Source organism: Passer montanus, unplaced genomic scaffold (assembly GCF_014805655.1).
Source record: "Passer montanus isolate IOZ18808 unplaced genomic scaffold, ASM1480565v1 scaffold113, whole genome shotgun sequence".
In the NCBI taxonomy this organism is placed as follows: Eukaryota; Metazoa; Chordata; class Aves; order Passeriformes; family Passeridae; genus Passer; species Passer montanus.
Window position 1 is genome coordinate 881446 of NW_024357947.1, and position 21188 is coordinate 902633.

Below are 21188 nucleotides of genomic sequence, written 5' to 3' on the forward strand. Positions count from 1 at the left end.
TGGTTAAAGTAGGGCTTTTTGGGGTGTAAATGGCTATCTTCTCTGCACTATTGCCTGAAGAAACAAGCTATAGGTTGTTCAAGATACAAATACCCTACATTTTCCAGATGTCTTGCAGAGAAGGTCAAATGTCAGGTGTCTTTAACCACAGAGTTACTGAAAATGTGACTTTTTCAGTTTATAATTATCTTTATGAGAGATTTTAAGTTCTGAAGAGAGTCATATTCTTTTTTTTGCTTTCCTGCAAATTAATGGATTATATAAAAATAGATAATTTTGATTAGTTAATGAGTCCTTTTTTTAATGTTTCCATAATTTTCTTGCATAAAGAAAAAACTTAGGTAGACTTAGTATATGTAAAACAGAAGCACCATGGAAAAAAAAAATTGTTTACTGTCAGTTGCCAACTGTCCTATTCAAGAGGAGTATCTTAGATTTACATCACCAGTTGCATTACTTGAGGGGAAAAAAAGACAGGATCCCTGTTGGGTGTCCGTGTAGCTTATGCTGAGTAAATATTGACAAAGTAGTCTAAAGAGCAAACACTTTGACATTTGTAAGGTCCACTGGAAGGTCTTGTATATATTTATACAGCAAGAATGAGTGCAGCATACCAATTTCATTGAACTAGCTCCTGACATAGTTCTGCATGGGTTTTCTTGTTGAGGAAGTTGTGTTTAGATGGGAATGGGACATTTGTTACACCCATAAAGAATATCCTCAAATTGCTTTGAATGGGTTGTTTCCAAAGGTTACATCACTTGCATTTAACCATCTCTTCTAAAAATGTGACATGACTAATAATGATAACTTTAAAAAATCGGATTTTTAAAATTTATTTTAACTGGCAATTTTTTTACTTTGTAGAAATTCTTGATGTTTGTTGTGCTCTATATTTATTAAAGATTGAGTCTCAAAACTGTAATGAGCAAAAAATGCTTGCTTAATTTAAATTGTGAATCTGTCTGTTAAGAAATGCATTAGGGGTAGGAGAAGCATAAGACATATTAATTGACAGACAGGAACTGCTGTCTCTGAGGTTGATACAAGTAATTTATTACTTTAGAAATGAATGCCACCTCCAGAATGTGCTTCATTAATTTCAAATTTAGTTTTAATTTCAAGCTGTTGCCCCTTGAGAAGAATAAGGTGGCAAATTATGTTTGAAGAGCAGATTTTTTTTCTTGCTCTGAAGAAACACTAAATTTTAACTGTTTAATTTTACAAATAAGTACACTTCTTTGGCTAAAGCAAAAGTATGATGAGCAGAAACTAACTTGTATTTTCTTCTCTTCATAATAGCCTATGTTTCAGACGAACTAAAAGCAGCAGCGCTGGTGGAAGAAGATGTGGAACCTGATGAAAATGCAGTTGATGGGGAGCCTTCAGCAAAATATGCATGTCCAGAGAAAGACTTCAGTAAGAACTGCCAAAGCTACCAAAACTCTCCAGCAGCTGAGTTCTCTAGCCATGAAATGGACAGTGAGTCCCACATTAGTGAGACGAGTGACCGCATGGCAGACTTTGAGAGCAGCTCCATTAAAAATGAGGAAGAGAGCAAGGAGGTTTCCATACCGCTGGAAGACTCCACGGTGTCTGACAGTTTAGAACAAATGAAGGCCGTGTATAATAACTTCCTCTCCAATTCCTACTGGTCCAATCTCAATCTGAACCTTCACCAGCCAATTTCAGAAAAAAACAACGGTAGCAGCAGCAGTAGCAGCAGCAGCAGCAGCAGTTGTGGAAGTGGCAGCTTTGACTGGCACCAGACTGCGATGGCCAAAACACTGCAGCAGGTTTCTCAGAGCAGAATTCTGCCAGAACCAAGCCTTTTTAGCACAGTCCAGCTGTACAGACAGAGCAGTAAGCTCTATGGCTCTATATTCACTGGAGCCAGTAAATTTCGCTGTAAAGACTGCAGTGCTGCCTATGATACTTTAGTAGAATTAACAGTGCACATGAATGAAACAGGACATTATCGAGATGACAACCATGAAACAGATAACAATAACCCCAAAAGGTGGTCCAAACCTCGCAAACGTTCTTTGCTTGAAATGGAAGGGAAAGAAGATGCCCAGAAAGTGCTAAAGTGTATGTACTGTGGTCATTCATTTGAATCTCTTCAGGATTTGAGTGTTCATATGATCAAAACAAAACACTACCAAAAAGTGCCTCTGAAGGAGCCTGTTACACCTGTAGCAGCAAAAATTATCCCAGCTACTAGAAAGAAAGCATCACTGGAGCTTGAACTTCCAAGTTCTCCAGACTCCACGGCTGGGACACCAAAAGCCACAATCTCAGATAGTAATGATGCACTTCAAAAGAATTCCAATCCCTACATTACGCCAAATAATCGCTACGGTCACCAGAACGGTGCCAGCTATGCCTGGCACTTTGAGGCGAGGAAATCTCAAATTCTGAAGTGCATGGAGTGTGGAAGTTCACATGACACCCTGCAGGAGCTCACAGCTCACATGATGGTGACGGGACATTTTATTAAAGTCACTAACTCTGCCATGAAAAAAGGGAAACCAATTATAGAAGCCCCAGCCACACCGACCATAACGTCATTAGTAGATGAGAAGGTCCAGTCTGTGCCACTAGCTGCCACCACCTTTACATCTCCTTCCAACACACCTTCTAGTGTTTCCCCTAAATTAAATGTTGAGATTAAAAAAGAAGTAGATAAGGAAAGAGTCACTGCTGATGACAAAATGAAAGACAAAGAGAAGTCAAGTGAAGATGAGGAGAAGTATGATATCTCCTCAAAATACCATTACTTGACTGAAAATGACCTAGAAGAGAGCCCTAAGGGGGGATTAGATATATTGAAGTCCTTAGAAAACACGGTTACATCAGCTATAAACAAAGCCCAGAATGGCACACCAAGCTGGGGTGGCTACCCCAGCATTCATGCTGCCTACCAGCTGCCTAATATGATGAAGCTGTCATTGGGCTCATCTGGAAAGAGTACACCCTTAAAACCTATGTTTGGAAACAATGAACTAGTGTCACCAACTAAAAACCAGCCCTTAGTGTCTCCACCCAGCAGTCAGACCTCACCTGTGCCAAAAACAAACTTTCATGCCATGGAAGAATTGGTAAAGAAGGTCACTGAGAAGGTGGCTAAAGTGGAGGAGAAGATGAAAGAGCCCGAAGGAAAGCTCTCTCCACTGAAGCGTGCAACGCCTTCCCCGTGCAGCAGTGAAGTCAGTGAACCCCTTAAGATGGAGCCCCCCAGTGATGGTGGCTTTAAAAGCCAGCAGAACAGCCCAGTTCCTCAGAGAGATGGTTGCAAGGACAGCCCAACTGTAGAACCTGTGGAAAATGGGAAAGAGCCTGTGAAATCCATTGTAGGTTCTTTAAGTAGCAGCACAGCCATCATCACTGACCACCCTCCCGAACAGCCATTTGTAAATCCATTAAGTGCACTGCAATCTGTCATGAACATTCACCTTGGCAAGGCAGCAAAGCCATCTTTGCCCGCTCTGGATCCAATGAGCATGCTTTTTAAAATGAGCAACAGTTTGGCAGAAAAGGCTGCAGTGGCCACCCCACCTCTACAGTCCAAAAAATCAGACCACTTAGACCGTTATTTTTATCATGTCAACAATGACCAACCCATAGATTTGACGAAAGGCAAGAGTGACAAAAGCTGCTCTTTGGGTTCAGCGCTTTTGTCATCCACATCGACATCTTCTGCATCTTCTTCATCTACAGTGACAACAGCAAAGACATCTGCAGTCGTGTCATTCATGTCAAACTCGCCGCTACGCGAGAATGCCTTGTCAGATATATCTGATATGCTGAAGAACCTGACAGAAAGTCACACATCAAAATCTTCCACACCTTCCAGCATATCTGAGAAATCTGACATTGATGGTACCACAATAGAGGAACCAGAAGAGAGTACACCAGCTCAGAAAAGGAAGGGACGTCAGTCTAACTGGAACCCTCAGCACTTGCTCATATTGCAGGCCCAGTTTGCAGCCAGCTTACGGCAGACTTCAGAGGGGAAATACATCATGTCAGACTTGAGCCCTCAAGAAAGAATGCACATTTCCAGGTTTACGGGACTCTCAATGACCACAATTAGCCACTGGCTGGCCAATGTGAAATACCAGCTCCGAAGGACGGGGGGAACTAAGTTCCTTAAAAATTTGGACACTGGGCACCCAGTGTTCTTTTGTAATGACTGTGCTTCACAGATCAGAACTCCTTCAACTTATATCAGTCATCTTGAATCTCATCTGGGTTTCAGGTTAAGAGACTTGTCCAAACTGTCCAGTGAACAGATTAACAATCAGATAGCACAAGCAAAGTCACCGTCTGAAAAACTGGTGACGTCCTCTCCAGAGGAAGATATCGGAACTTCTTATCAGTGCAAACTTTGTAACAGGACTTTTGCAAGCAAGCATGCTGTTAAACTTCATCTTAGTAAAACACATGGGAAGTCACCAGAGGATCATCTTCTGTACGTTTCGGAGTTAGAGAAGCAGTAGCATTTGCTTTTGATTAAAATAACTGTAATTTGCTTTGAGGAAAACTGTCAAAGACGCCTTAAAGCTACTGTTTAGTTCTTGGCACATGTTCCTATTTTAACTCCAGAGTCGCTCTGGGCTGAACTGTTTTGTATAACTGTACAGTGTTTAAATAGAGGTGCATAATCAGCTGTTGTTACTGGTAAAATATGAAGGTTAAAATGCAGTGGTAAGTGTTTGGAACTTTGTGTAAATTGGATTTAGTTGCTGTGCATCCCTCTGATGCATCAAGCTGCATGCATTAACAGACAGTTTAATTAAGCATTTATAACTAATTCTGGTGCACTTTTTCATGTGACCTAAGTGTGCTGGTATTTCTCACCCTATAATCTTTAGCCCTCTGAGTACTTTGAAGCACTTTTGCATTAATTTGGTAAAAATGTAAGGATATGCTTTTTTTTTAGACCCTTACTAGCTTAGTTCTGATTACTAATATGAACCTCCATTTATGCAGAGGTGTCTCACACCTTGAAATTTAAAAATATAATTTTCACATTGAAACATAGATGTATATATTGTATAGATTTCAAAATCTCTTATGAAAAATGTGATTGTGGTTAACGCCATTTTCTTTTTTTTCAGCATTTTTAGCAGCAGCGGGGTTTGTACCTGATAAAACCCAGGTATAAACTGTACCTATATATAGTGTATATTTCATTTTTTTTAGATCTAATGGTTTTTCCTTTAACAATCAAACATTGTAAATTATGTGATAAAAGATACCACAGATAACATTTATAAAGTATTCAGAAACATTATTCTTAAAGCAAAGTATGTTTTGCTTTGTTTTGCTATACAGTACATCTATATTAAGAGAGGTTCATGTTTAAATTATACATATTTATTAGTGTTGCAATCATTTGTTTGGTTTTTTTGCTTTTGTTTTTGTTTTTTTTTTTAAACTGTCTGAAGAAACAGAAGCCACGGACTGCATTCCTGGCATACATTCTAACTGTTTTGCACAACATGACTTTTAAAGGTATTTATTAGTAAAAAAAAAATAAAAATAAAATAAAAAGAGAAAATTCAAAATAAACTCAGTGCTCAAAGGGTTAAATCTATTTGAAAAACTTGTACTGTATTTCCTAAACATTGATAAAGCCTTTAAAATGTTTGTACTGTAATACTTTGCTTAAAAAAGTTATGAGGCATTCTGTGATATAACCTCTTTTACTTATTTATAAGCGCTCTTGGTTGTTATTTCCTATTGTAGAATGCCTTTTTATTTCAATTGGTAACTTTCTGTTTTGTTCTGCCTAATTATTCTCCCAAGATTCCATACTGCAGCTTTATCTTTAGGCATATGAAAGGTAACCCGTGGTTACCAGCACACTAAGTGATTCTGTTCGTCTCCATTTTTGGCAGTTAATTTGCAGAAGTAACTGACAGCTGACACCATATGAGAATCTATGTATAAAATATTGGCATGTAAACAGCACAGACACTGTAATGCACTCTGTGCCCTGTTTTGTTGTTGACAATGAAGCACCATTATATGACTCTTCATATAACCTTTTTTTCTACAGCAGCATTAAAATTGTCTTTTTGCTATAATTTTGTGTTGCGTTCACAATTATGTCTGAAATGTGCTACGACTAACGAGCACATTAAAATTAAATTGTATGCTATCTGTTTATGACTGAAGCTTGAGTAGGTTTCTTCATCTGCCAGGTGCTGGCAGTCAAAAGCTGCACATAAATCACTGGAGTTTTAGTGAACTTTAGCATTTAAAGAGCAGGGTAGCACTTATTCAAAGGCTGCATTAACAGAGTTTTTTCCCCCAGAAGAGATAAATGAGCGTTATAACTCCCTTTTAAGCATCAGGTAAGGCTGGCTGTGGAGAGGGGGGTTAGCAGCAGTGCGTGGCAAAGCAAATGGGTGTTTTGCTGTGAGTTCATGCCCAGGCAGGCACCGCTGCTCTCCTGCCTTTCTCCCGAATGCACTGAGCAGAGTCTGCACCCGAGGGTGTTCCACAGCTCAGAGCATCCCTTTCCAGCTACCCAGCATTTCCAAATGACAGGAGAAGGAGCCTGAGACCGGTGACTCCAACTTTGTGCTTTTGAAGTGAGTCCTCTTCTGGCCCTGCCTGCTGCAGGTAGAGAGGGGGAGAGGAGGTGAATAAACACAGCCAAAGAAAAGCAAACAATCTGGAGCGTTTATATGATAATGACAGACTTCTGCTGGTGTTGACAGGTCATCCCATCAAAACCTTTGAAAACAATTTGCATCTCCAAATACCTATATTGCTGTGCATGTAAGTGATGCCTTTTGCCAGTCAGGTGAATTCTGAGTCCAGTGATGGTTACATGGGAACCAAATCCACCATTGCAGCACTTCAGCATCCTCAGTGAGAACTACCATCCCAGTGTCAATTGTAGTTTCCTTTCTTTTTTTAAAAATGTCCACTGTCTTCCAGTAAGCAAGTAATTGAATATTTGGTTTTCTTTGCCTTTCTGTCTTTCTTTCCATTTTTCCATCTTTCTCTGTAACGTTAAAGGCCAGTACTGTGTCTCAAAAATGTGTTGGAATGTTCTGTTCATTCTACAGCAAATGCTGCTAAGTGGACCAAGTGAATGGGATCAGGGCTTTGGTTTTTTCCTCCTCTTTTGGCTCACACTTGTGTCTGATTTTAAGGTCATTTGTGTGTCAATGTTTATGGCCTCAGCTCAAATTCCAGCAATAAAATCACAGCAGTTTTACTGGTTGACTGTACCATCCCAGGAGTCCCTCACTTAGTGAGGAAAGGGAACCTGGCTGGCTGGAGTCTTCCCTGGAGCCTCCCAGGTGCCTGTCCACATTTTTTACAAATACATGATCTCAGTCTAAACCCAGCCAAACTTTTTACCTCTACAGCAGAGAATTCCTCTTTTGAAAATTATAACAGCTTAAATATAGTATTTGGTTGCAAACCAGAAATTCACACATAAGGAGACTGGCAGATTATTGCATATATTGTCAATCAATGTATTTTTAAGATGCACCATTGACTTATAATAGTAATGCTCAAAGCTCTGAAAGCAATAACTGTTATCTGGGACACGGGAGGGAGTAAAAGCAAGAGACTGCAGAGTCTGCAGGGTTCTTTCCACTCACACTTAAAATACAGGCAGGGCATCTGATGATCTGATGCAACCTCCCTGATCTGGTAAAAATCAACTCCTGGGTCTGAAAGTGCAGTGAGATGTGCCAGGTACAAATTCAGGGAATGTCCAGAGCTGCCAGCGTGGACCAGAAGGGACTTTTTAATGTGCTTCTTAAAATGTGCATGAAACTTTGCAAATGAATGGGTAGTCAGGATCTGAATATCCTAAATTTATTAAAATAAAGTTCAGCTTGCATTTCAGAACCTCCAGGACTGGCATACCAATGTGATTTCACATTATAAAGAATTTAGAGAATCAATGAACTAGAATAATGTTCTTTTCATCCATACACTGGTATGTATATTGGCATGGTAACTATTAGTGCTAACCAAATCACCAACCTAGCTGTGTTAAGATAATTTTTTTTTTCCTATTAGACAAACATGAAGGTATAAATGCAGGATTTTAAAACAAGCATCTGACTTCCGACTTCTGCTTTGCATTTGGTATTTTATTTAGGAATATGCAGATCAAGTGCAAGAGAAAACAAAATGCCTCAAGAAAGAGGTTAAAAATGAAATTGTGATGGGTGAGAAGAGCTTTAAATCACAGGTGTATAAAGGTGACCCTGGTCTAACCCCACCCAAGTAGTGGCTTGTTGCAGCATACTGTATATCTTCCAGCCATCACATTTACGCAGTATCTTAAAATAACATTTGTGATAAATGTGCAATTTAACTAATTTATGGTGCTATGATGTGCTCAGGGCTACATGCAAGATGAAAATCTTAAATGGAGCTTGAACAGCTCACTTCACAACAAGAAATCAATATGCCAGATCTTAGAGAGCTGTTCACTGGAGTCAACATTTAGCAAAAAAAAAAAAAAAATCAGGGAATGTATCTTTAAGTTTTACTGAGTAGAAAATCTAAAATTAACTGAAATATGACTTTTAAGGTAATGTAAGGAATTGTTTCTAAAACCAAAATCTTTCTAGAATCTTCATTATATTTTATTTTTGTATTAAAATTGAAAGTATATTATTTTAATTATGCAGGTGCTTTTGTGGTAACCACTATGTGCAATTTTTTATCCAAACCAAGGCAGATTAGTGTTATCAATATGGGAATTATCTGTTGCATTTAAATACGGCTATGTATTTTGCTATATAAAGCTAAGCATGATATGACTCTGCATGTTATGACAGAAAAAAAAATCTGGCTATAACTTTGAGACTTAAAAAAATACTGGCATGTATTGAATGGAAGAACCTTTTTTAATTTTGCAAGTCCTTATTTCAGCTGCAACAGAAAAAAAAAAGGAACAGTGGTGCAAGTGGAACAGAGACGACTGGTAATAAAGCTAAATTTAATTAATAAATTTTGTATTTTAAAGTACGCCTCCAGAGAGCCTTATATATTTCCTAGAAAAATATCAAATTATTACCATCACTGCTGCCTGCTTTGTTTGGGTAACTTCTTGTTAGAAGAATATGCCAGAGCTTTGCTAGGTGGTCTGTTACCACACTGCTCCACAGAGCTGAAATACAGAGAATGGTGATAAAAGCAGTATTTATCAAGGAAAGTAGAAAAAAAACTTCAAGATTACCAACTTTTTAAAATTCACTGGATTGTCTTAGCCAAGAATGAAAATTTCATCCTTTCAAGGATGAAATAGCACCTAATATGTGATTGGATAGTTACTGTTTTAGCATGGAAATACAAATGTGTAACTCCCTTGAGTATAACTAGTAAATACATACAATCTCCAGGAAAAAAAAAAAAAAGAAAACAAACAGTAAATTCTCTTCTCCTGGGACTCTGTGCCAAGATGTGCCTTCCAGCCCTTGCTTGACCTGCTGTAGGTAAATGAGAGAACAAGAAATAATTATGGAGCTGCCATCTCAGAACATGAAAGTGGCTCTGGTGGTCGGGGTGTGGTAACAGTGAATTTTGTTGAGTTTTCAGTAATTATCCTGTAATAATGAAAGGCTTGTGTATGTTTAAAACTATAATACTACAGTCCTCATGGAAGAATATTTGCATAAGAAGTCAGTGTTTTCCCAGTGAAGGAAGAAGGAATCAGGGTCATTTACAGAAGCCAGTGGAATTATGTATTAACGCGTCACTATACGTGTCTGAAAGCATTGGGATAATCGGTGGGGTTACAATCTGTTTTCAGGCCTTGGTTTGGGGCAATAATTTTAACTAAATGTTCAGCATGAAAAAGATGACTAAGATTTACTAACACGTAGCTCGTGCTGTGTTCATTATCTAGTACGTACACAAATACAGCAGTGGTGTTCCATAAATTCCTTTTTTAACATGTAAAAACGATCTTCCTTTATGCTTCATATCCAGCTTACGTGTGAGGGTAGCAGTTTGTTTGTTTGTTTTTCATCACCATATAACAACATATACGTGGGACACATTAACTTCCTCAGCAGCTGTTGCTTGGTTCACTTTGCCTTATTTATAGCTTGAAATGCACTTCTGGTTAAATAATCTTTTAAGAGAATTAAAATCAGATAGACTTTTTGGGATAGATGGGTATGTCCAGACCACTCATCAAGTTCATATATACAACCTTTATTGAAATGAAAACACCCAACTGCAAATCGTACTTCCATAGCTCTGTGCCTGTCTTTCACTGTGGGAGTGCTTAAAAAGGAGAATTAAAAATTACAACCCAAGGCAGCTATGCCAAAAAAAGGAATTTTTGAGTAATAATATAACGAGACATTTTCTCTATATCATGCTCTTAGAATTCTTAGCCTGTTTCCAGCAATAAAAAAAGGTTGTCTTAGAGCAAGAAGAAAGGAGATAAAAATGGCAGGGCCAGCCCTGGCCCGGTTCCCTGGCTGGGGGCTGGGTGGGTGCTGGAGCTCCCAGCTGAGAGTGATGTCCTACAATGATGCTGTGCCCCCCACGTCACCCGCTGGCCTTTCCTGGAGCCACGTGAGGGGGAAGACGTGCACTTCTTCCCCCGTGCACTTACACTTTGCAAGCAGCATAGTGGACTTCGTAACCAAATAGTGAGCTAATTTTCTGATGACTTACCTCGTGATGCCTGAGGTAAGGACTGTGGTCGCAAGGGAAATGAATTTCAAATGATTTGGCACTGTGGAAAAGCCTATATTAGACCTGTCAGCCCCATTCCACTCCCTGTGGAGAAGATAGTGTCCATCTTTTTTTTTTTCTTATAATATCAAAAATATAAATGGAGAGAGAGTAACTTTTAAACTTCAGTATGAATTAACAATGAAAAATACTTCTCTATTAAGCTTCTACATATCAAATTCATTCTTGCATGGTAAGAAACTGGGGACATGTTTATAGCCATCAGAGTTGTAAGTTAGTGACCTTTCTAGCCAAGTGAAATGAAATTACTTGAAAATGGAATTCTTTTTAATTGGCATGTTTGTAGGTGGTGGGGAAGGGAAGGGGGTTTGCTGGAGCATGTGTGCAGTGCACAGCCCGGGAAGAGCTGTAAAACAAGCCTGGAGCCTCTGCTCAGCTGTAAACCTGTGCAGAGAGGGAGAATGAGGTAGGTGTGTCAGGAAGCAGAGTCATATTCTTGGCTTTTTTTCCTCTCTCTAAACTGGAGGTACAGTCACTGCAGTTCCGCCTCAGTGCCCATGAAACCGAGTCGGCAGAAGCTGAAGGACTCCGCTCCTGAAAGCCTCATCAGGACTTGTCATCGCTCTAATGAATATCATTTAAATTGCTTTGTATATTGGTGGAGTTTGGATGTCGATTTAATTTGTGCATGTGTTTGAGTTCTTCTGCTTGGCTAGGCTAACAGAGAGCAACAGCCTAATGAAAAGTGAGTTGGTGACAGTGTGATGAGCCCCAACCCAATCAAATGTGTTTGAAGGGCTGTTTTGACAGGGATCTTAAAAGTAGATCTAGAAAAGAGGAGTAGTGCTTCAGTTCAGTACCATTGTTTCAGGCTAAGATTCCTGCTTTTTGTACCTCTGAACGGCGGACCATTTTCTGTGTGCACTCTGGCTTGTGCTAAAACAGGAATCCATCACAGAATTGCCCTCAGTTCAGTACCATTGTTTCAGGCTGATTCCTGCTTTTTGTACCTCTGAACAGCGGAACATTTTCTGTGTGCACTCTGGCTTGTGCTAAAACAGGAATCCATCACAGAATTGCCTTTAGAGGAGGCCAGAAGAATGAGCTCCCCAATTAAACATTTCTAGAAATCACTGGAATTCAAAATAATGCGTTAAAATGAAGTCATTATTGGGGTACACAGGAAGCCAGAATGGCCCAACCGGGGTTACAGTGTCCATCTCCATCTCTGTGTTGCAGAGGGCAGGCTGGCAGAGCAGCAGCAGATTAACACTGGAGGGCAGAGGCCGGCCAGGCAGGGCCAGCCCTGGACTTCTCCGCATTAATTCCCATTTTCTGTGCCGGGAAGTTGAGTGTGTAATGCTGCAGAGCTGCAGGGAAGGGCAGAGCAGATGGAGAAATCCTGCAAGATGTATTGCAGTGCTGCCTAGGTACTGGGGAGAGGCAGGGACAGGACAAACTGACCCGGTGGGGTTCGTTCTGGCTGTGGGAGGGAGGTGAGCCAGCCCTCCTCTCCCAGAGGTTGTGGCTGGGAAGAGGAGGTTCCCCGAGGGCACAGCCTGGCTGGTACAAGAAGGGCTTGCCCAAAGCACATCAGGGAAGCCAAATGCTGCAGGTGGCTGGGACACTGCCCTGACCACACACAAACCCACCTGAGTCCCCATGCCAGCAGCAGACACAGTCTCACAGGGGGATTACCAGAAGTGGGTAAAACAGCCACATCAGCCCTATAAATGTACTAATTCTTCCAATCTCCAAGAAAATGTTCACTTTTTGTATCTTACATATGTAATTGGAAGGTAAGGGAAAAAACAGGGTCTTGGTTATTTTTTGTTATTTATTTGTCACGATGAAGACAAATCAGTTTCCAAACCAGAGCTGCTGTCAGGAGGGGAAATCAAGACTGGCACATGTCCATCTTCTCTGAAGGCAGCAGAGCACCCCAACACAGTTGCCTGCACTTCAGAGTGTTTGAAAACAGACCCTGGGATCCTAAGTGCTAACAAAAAAAACCCCAAAAATGCAATTTTAAAATTTTACATGAAAACTTAACAACAACAAAAGACTGTGGGAGGGAAATTGGGTTACAAGAAAAATCTGCAGTCCAGATACTCTTATCTAAGAGATGATTAATACATCAGATAAATTGTTCAGCAATGGTTCATGCAAACAGACCCTCCATAATTCTGCCAAAGTCAGTGAGATCAATGTGCTCTGCTGAGTGATTGTGGCACTGACCACTCAAAAGAAAGCACCTAAGGGCAGCTGTAACTTATGCTGATTTCATACCCCTCATGATTTCAAAATATATGAGATTCTCCAGCTCCCTCTGAACTAAATCCATGTATAACCCTCAGGAGATGCCTGCTCCTGTTTTGGGAGTGAACATGACCCTTTCCTTCTTCATTGGCCCAGATTCTGTAAATGCCATATGCTTCTTTTTTTATGTGATAAATGTTTTAATACAACTGTCACCCCCAGACAGACAAGTTACCATCAATAATTTGAATGACAAGCTTTCAGTATGCCTCTTAATTTCAATGTAAGATTTGGGCAGGGTAGGAGAACACCCCAAAACCCAAAAGAAAATAATGAATTATGTGATAAAAAATGTAGGTAAGTCTCCAGCAAGGAACTATTATACTAAAAAAAAAAAAAAAAAGAAAAAGCATAAATTCAAAGCATGTGTTTGAATATTTAATGTTAAAAATATAAATTAGGTATTGAAAAAGCACAAAGCACCCACTTGTACTTCCTTAATAGGGCTTTTATTAAAGGCTCTAGAAGAGATTCCGAGGAGGGACAGATCAAAACAGCAGGCTCATCAGCCACGCTGTATTAGCAGCTTCTCAACAGCAGCAGAGCCACACCGACCCACAGGTGCAGGCACATTAGCCTGTGCACAGCTCTGATCCCACAGAAACACCCAGCACATGGAATGTCCCTCTGGAGCTGCTTTAACCCCGCTCTGCTGGGCTCAGCCAGGGCTGGGCAGCTCCCCTCCTTGTCAGCTCTGCTGTCACGTTGCTCTTGCCCTCCTCCCAAAGCCCTGTGGAGGCCTCTTGCTGTGTTTTCCCACTGAGCTACCCAGACCTCTCTCCTGCCAGGCTGTTGGAGGGATGACAAATGCCACAAAGCCATCAGAGACACCCAGCACACCCCTGAGCTCCTGCCCCCTGTCCCTGTGCTCCACAGGGCTGTCCCCAGCACAGAAACGCTCTGCTGGGCACCCCAGCTGTCCTGAGGAGAGCAGGGAGGGGCTGGTGGCCAAGCAGGGAGATTTCGGAGCTGGTCAGACATGCAGCAACATAACCAAGTACCCAGAAATGAAATACTCTGGAGAACAGCTGAAGCATCTGTGCCAGCACTCCTGGCTAACAGAGCCCAGGTAGGTGCTGCCTGCCATCTGCTCAGCACCCCAGCTGCAAGCCCTCTCCTGGAGCTGGAGACCACAGCGTCCCAGCAGCCACAGCATCCCAACATCTGCAGCCCAGCAGCCAGAGCTCCCTTCCATGCACGCTCTGCCCTGCTCTGGAGAGGCTTTCCACGGGGCTGAGCTGCTCCTGGCTCTCAGCATGGCTTTTTCTAACCTGGGCACTGTGAGGTTCCCCAGCAGGGCTTGGGCCAGAGCTCACAGCCCTGTGCCTGCTGGGCAGTTCCAGAGCTCAGCTCAGCACTGCTCACCTGCAGGTCAGCAGTAGCCAGGGAGCTTGGCACTGCTCAGCTGGCAGAAAGTCTGCTGCTTATTGAGTTAATAGGAGTTGAGGGTGGTGTAGAGAATAGTTTGTGGTGGGTGGGTAATTCGCCTAATGTCACTGCCCTCTGGGTTTACCTGTTGGGTGCTCATGTGTATCTGTTGGGTTTTATAGTCTTCAGTGAGGAAAAAGCGTCCTGTGATTTGTTATCTGTTTGAGCTATTGTAAGTTTGACTCACAGACCTGTCAAAAAACTCTTACATTCATTTTAATATTCAGACTGACTAAAGGCTACTCTCTCTCTGTTAATCTTATCTTCTTTTTCTCACTCCTGCAACCTTGGTTGGCATTTTTTTAACAGCATAGTCCTGCTTTTTCCCCACAGTTTGCTTTTGGTCAGTTCTGTTTCCTTGAAATTGCTTTGCTTTTTTGAGATGTGGAGTGGGAAAAAATTGTTTTTAATAGAATTTTAAAATGTCTCTGCTCTTTCTTGTATTTCTAAGTCATACAATAAGATTGTCTATACAACAGCTCACAAAAGAAGAAGCTTTTTATTGTTTGCTGTTGCTTTATTGCTGTTAAGGCAAAGTAGTGGGTTGATGTGGCAAGCAGGTGGCATGACACTAAGTATACATGACAGCATATATGTAATACCATTTTCTTTAAGGAAGCTTGGACGCTATTTCTCATTGTTGAGCTAAAGGTCAGGGTGTCAGGTGACTTCTGCAGCAAGAAAAAATTCTCCAAGCTGCAAAACTTCTGCTGAAGTTGGTGACATTAAGAAAAATGGAGGCAAATTGGAGAGAATCCAGAAGAGATCAACAAGAATGATTAGAGGTTTTGCTAACATGACCTATGAGGAAAAGTTAAAAGTATTGGATTTGTTTAGTCTGGAAACAGAGTTCCCGAGTAGGAACATGATAATAGTCTTTAGCTATGCTTAAAAAAAGTTGTTATAAAATGGTTGGTGATCAAATGCTCCTTGTGTCTGCCAAAGGCAGGACAAGAGTTAATCAGTTCAGCTTGGCAAGGGGCACGGAGATGAGGGGAACACAACTCTAGCTTCCAGTTAAGCACAGAGCCTGGTGTGGAGGAGGAGGAGTGCAGGCACCTCCACTGTCCCCTGCCATGGGCTGACGTGGGTGTTCCTGACCTACTTGTGCTGCAGGATACCAGGAGCTGAGCTCTGAGGGCTCCTGTGACCCACAGTGCTATCTGAACACTTCAGGTGTGCAGCATGGCTCAGTCCTTTGTTTTGCAGTGTCCTTTGTTTTCTTGGCAAACTTGTGTTTGCTTTCCTGCCAAGCACTGGTAATGACTATTTTACTTCAACTGAGTTTTCATGCCACTTCTGCCTTCAGTTCAGACCATCAAGCTTTTCATGTGCTGCACAGGAGGACAAGCTTTGAGCAGAGGGAGGGACCTGGGTGGCCTGGTGTCACTGCTGCCTTTGCTAACCAGCTCTGACAGGCAGTGAGCAGCCCCACGTTTTCTGTTTCACACCATGACTGCTCTCTGTGCCCAGCTGAGGTTGCACTCCTTGGAGCACTCGTAGGTAGAGTTACTTTAGACACAGCTCTGGGTTTTTTTTGCCTGCAGAGGCGTTTTCAGCATCAATCATGTGACTGAGCTGCGTGCAGCTGGAAAAAGGGACTCGTCACTCCTCACTAACAGCACAGACCTTTCCAGGGCTCCAGAGCACACTCCGGTTCCTCAGGTGAGCTCCCTCATTCCCTCCCATTGTGCAATAACAGACAGCACCATTTAACCCTATAAGATGTAGTACAGCATATCCTGCAGTACAGCTGGAGTCCTAGTTACTCCTCAGGGAAGCCTATTATAGCAGCACAATCCCATGTATCAGTAATAAAGTGTTTCAGAGACTCATAGGAATGTTAATAAGTTTGAGATAAATACAGCATGTTAACGTTTGGGCCCTGTTACTAAATTTTACTTTAATTTAGTCCTCACTGCTATATTTTCATCCATTGCTCACAGTTTCATCGGGCTTTTCCAAGAACAGGCATGGAGAGCAGGATTTAAGTGCCAAAGCAGATACTTGAGGTTGCCCAGGATGTCCTGAGGCCTCCAGAACATCAGCAGGGAGTGGATATTTGTGGAAAAGGACACATGGGAGGTCCCCGCCCTGTCAGGGAGCAGCTGAAGCCCAGGTGAGTCTCTGCCACCCCTGGTGCAGCCCAGCCAGGGGCAGAACACCTGATGCCCCTGTGCACAGGGCTCCTCTAACACTGAATTTTGGCCTTGCTCCTTAGTGGACAATGTATTTCAGTTGTTACACTTGACTGAAGGCTTGTTCTGTAAGGAAATACCTCCATCTGCTTCTCATACAATTTTTAGAACATTTAGGATGTTCTGTTTTTAACAAGCTTTGGTCAGGGAACTTAAGAATAGTTTGTGGTGTATCTAAAAATTAGAAGGACTGTCTTAGTCTTTTATCTTGGTTTTTTTTGGGTTGTTTCTTTTTCTCCTTCCTATTTTCTCTCTCTCTATTTTTTTTTTCCTTTTCTGAATGTATGCAAAGTTTGGAAGTTTTTATATATCCTTAAATATTTCTCTCCCTTGTCCCCTTCCCTTTGTGAAGTGCCTGCAGAGATGCCCTCTGCACAGTCCCACTTCCCAGAGTGGAGAATTTAGACCCAAGTATGTCTTCAACAACAGCAAGTCGTTACACACAGCCACCTTTTCATCACAGATCAGGCCAGCAGCCAAAAGACCATTTATGTGCCCTGTGGGGAAGGGAAAGGCCAGGGACTGGGGAAGAGAAAGATTTGCTTAAAGTAAGTGCAGGCCATAAAGGAGCCTGTGGGTCTGTGCAGGCTCTGGCAGGGGAGGAACTGGGTTAATTGCCAGAAACCATTGCTTGTGTCATGGCTAGCAGTGGGCCAGTTGACAGGGGGAGAAAAAAACAACTGAAATAATGATTTTTTTTAGTCGAAGAATTAAAATTACAGCTAAAGGCCAAAACTCATTATTTGAGTTACTAAATGTCATTCCAAGACTGGTTATTGCTCAATGACTGATGCCTCTGCATGCCATGTTTGATTCTATGCACAGGAACCGTGGCTCCTGAGCTGTGCCTGCAACCATCCTACCTGAGAAACGATGGCTTTGCCAGACTTAAGCTCCTTTGAGAGGACAGCATGGAAGGGCCAAGATGAGAAAATGTATTTACTTTGGTGCATTTCAATGAAAAGTGAAATGAGATGCTGCCTTCTTGCGGGGTGTTGCTCCTAAGCTTCTGCCAAGGCTCTCTGTGGTGTAAATGGGTCTGGTTCTGGGCAGAGCCTGAGCCCCACAGCCTTCCTGCAGCTGCACATCTGCTTCTCTTGGGGTTCTTCCTGTTTTGCTCACCTCCTTACCCACCTCTGTGTGTCCTAACCTGTACCTTTATGCTGATCCTTATTACTAGTGATGTGTTTTGTGAAAACACAGACAGTGATTTTTTTTTCTAAAGAGATACAGTGTTCTAGCATTAAAAATAACACAAACTAATAGGGGTTACAGGAAATTAAATTTATTTAGTTTTGTCCTCTTGGGTGTATTGTATATCATGACCCTCCTGCCACCAGCAAACCTACTGTTAAATCCATCAAAATTGATCTATGTTTAGCTATTCATTTTATGTATATTAATTTGAACAGAACATTTATTTGGTTTAAATTTTATTTTCGGTGGTGGAATGTATGTTCCAAATGCAAGCACAGGCGATTTGCTAGGATTTAGTTAGGAGGAATGTGGAATGTTAGTTTACAAAGATAATAACCAAGCTATGAAAGCCAACAACCCCTTTTAAAGCAAACATACCATTAAAATATAGGAACAGTTTATAGTGTAAATAAAATTGAGGATATGGATTATTTAAAGATAAAAATTTTAGGGGTAGCTATGAGAAAGTTGAATAAAATGTATTTAATTGCACCACTCTTTTTTCTAAAGTGAACTTCAAAAATGCAAATAAAGGATGGTACTTTATGGGCAGGGGGAGACAGCTACACAGACAGTGATGTTAGAAATCCATTTTACTTATGGAGATGTATAATAGTGATTTGACTTTTATTTTCTAATCTGAATCAGATTTCAGGGGAAAAAAAATTGTGCTTAAACTCCTAAGTGGCAGAATTTATCTTGCTTGTGAATCCATACAGTGGAAAGAGTAGCAAGGCATTTGCTTCTAGATCATTCTCCTTGTCTGAATGACAGATACAATAATTCCCTCTATTAGCCAGATCCATTGTCTTTATTTTGCACAGAAGTACTGTATTGCTGAGGTAGACTTCCACTGCTATGCATATTTTAAGGGTTATTTGGCAACACAAGTAAAGCTAAAAGTAGCCTCTTAATCTAATTAATTGACATTTCTGAATCTTGCTTTCACAACAACACATGGTTTCATGTTCTGGGTTTTAGCACTTGTCAAGCTTTTTTGGAGAATGTTTTGGTCAGAATGACAAGATAATTTGTGACTGAGGCTCCAAGCTAGAGGAGTGTTTAAGGCTATAATGATTTATTATCATCACAGAATAACAAAATTTACAAAGCGTTTCATCAGAATTTTTGAAATAAGTTTGCCACCGTGGTAGAAGCATGCAGGGAGTGTGGGGGGGGGTCTTCCTACCCAAATGCCAGTGTGACTTATTTGTAATAATCACAACGCTAAATTTATTTTGGAGCTTTTCTTGACAGACTTGCAGCACAGTTAGAAAGACAAGAGGTGAGGGAATTGTAACAACCAAGAAGGTAAAACTCTGCCTTTTTTTAAACAAACGCTCTGTGACCAAAATAAAAATATGTGCTTCGTGCAATAAATAATGTATACGTGGCCATGTTAAACTATCAGTGCTAACATCCTGGCAGGAGAGACTAGAAATAGTCACACCATAAAAAGTTTAAAACAGTGAATGTCTGTGCTTTTGATGTTCAGAAATGCATACAAAACTATTTTCTTGAAGGATAAAATAGGTGATGTTACTGAGTGACGGTGCATTAGTGGGGCTGGCATTTGTGGACTTTCAGGCAACTGCTATAAAAAGAAATAATGTAACCACACTAATTTTGACTTCATCTTGATTCTCTGCTAAGTGAACTAAGGATGCCAGACTTTGAGACAAAATGTCTGACTCTGAACGTGCAGCATTTCCACTTATTCTCTGTGTTTCTATAACTTATTATGTAATTAAATACCTTGAAACCCTAGGCATTGGTTAGTTTAGACAAAGTTGTGACAGTTATTTGACTTCAGAGGCCGGGAATAGAAGCCACTTCTCCAGTGCCCTAAAGTGATTTTGAGGCTGTTTTGTTTGACTATCAAACACATACCTTTCCAGAGCAAGCTTTTTTAAAGATGCAGTCATAGCTCGCTGAGGGATGAGGTGAGGCATTAACGTGTTTGGCAGCAAAGTGTGTGTAACATTGTTTAGCAATAACAAAGACAGTATCACCCAGCATCAGCGAGCCCTGTGTCTCAAAGGATCACGAGGCTGTTTCTCATAGAAATTAGCTGTAATTATTGTATGTATTTACAAGGCACAGGCACTGCAGTATCCATGTGCCCTTTCCAAGAACCAGTACGTGGTGAGCTAATGGAAGGCGACTTCCAAGCTGGCACAGGGAGTGACCCCTTGGGTTCCAGGCATTCCTTTTTTTTATTTCTTTCTCTTCTTTTTTTCTTCTTTTCCCTTTTCACAGAACTACTCAGGCACTTGCATTTAGTGAGTTGGAATGTAAAAAGATGTGTCTCGCATCTCCTGCAAGAGCTTGCCAGATTCAGGCTCTGATGGATTTCTGGCAAGAGTCAGTTCCGGAGCTGAGGACCCACCACAGAGAATATCTATTTATTTAAGCTATTTATAGCATTTCTAAAGAACTCTTCACTGTATTATCTCAGCATGTCACAGAAATTAAAGGTACACCATGAATTAAAGGTGTGCCAGCAGCATCCAGCACTGGCTGCCAGAAGGTCCTGCAGGGCTTCAGGGGGATCATACCCAGGGCTGAACGTGGTGGTTGTGGCTGGGGACAGGCGAAGGCGTGTGGTCACACTGTGCTGGATGCCATGTGGGGCTGCAGCAGGAACAAGCTCAGAAGGCAGATGGATCTGTTCTCCACCAGCCAGAGCTTCTGCAGGGTTCAACAGTCTGTTCAAAATGGATTTTATTGTCATAGCGGGGCCTATTAATTAAACATATGGTAATCACTGAATTAAATCTGGATAGATGATGAATGGAGGCAGTCTTCTAGCAGATGAGTAAGGATGAGAGACCTAAGGTGACAATCCTGCTGCAGGCAGCACAAGGGAAATTATTGTAGGCAGTGCCATGCCAAGCTGCCCCATAAATTTTGCTGTTTTCCTGTTGTTTCTGAGTTTCTTGCTTTTGTAGAGAGACCTTGTGCCCACCTCATCTTGAGTCCAATCCCAAACAGAAAAAGCCATGCCTGCATGCAGGCTCAACGAGAAGCAAATAGGTGGTTGGAAGTTCTCCACCTTGCAGTCTGTAGCCATTGCAGTCACACTGTGTGCATCTTGAGGAACACTCACAGATCTGTAATTCCTACAGATATCAAAGATACTCTGCTGAACATGGGATTTGCAGCACTTGTCCAGGGGGAAACCTTACACAGCCACAGCAACAGAAGGTTAAGTTATTTAGCAGTAGTTACAACGCTGTCTCCTCCTTTTTTCCTGCTGCCATTAAAGTCAGCTGTGTACTCTGATTAAGATGTGGAAGCAGTTGATTAGTCTGAGGATCAGCAAGCTTGTTTAGCTTCTGT

General features: G+C 41.4%; 1 protein-coding gene across 1 annotated transcript in view; it reads left to right on the plus strand.

Moving 5' to 3' along the window:
- The window catches only part of TSHZ3 (teashirt zinc finger homeobox 3), a 65726-nt gene extending 57291 nt beyond the window's left edge, over positions 1-8435 (plus strand). Inside the window, exon 2 of the mRNA XM_039696639.1 lies at positions 1303-8435. Within this exon, the coding sequence (XP_039552573.1) occupies positions 1303-4502 (3200 nt within the window). The 3' untranslated portion in view covers positions 4503-8435. The remainder of the gene's footprint in view (positions 1-1302) is intronic.
- The last annotated feature ends 12753 nt before the right edge of the window (positions 8436-21188 follow it).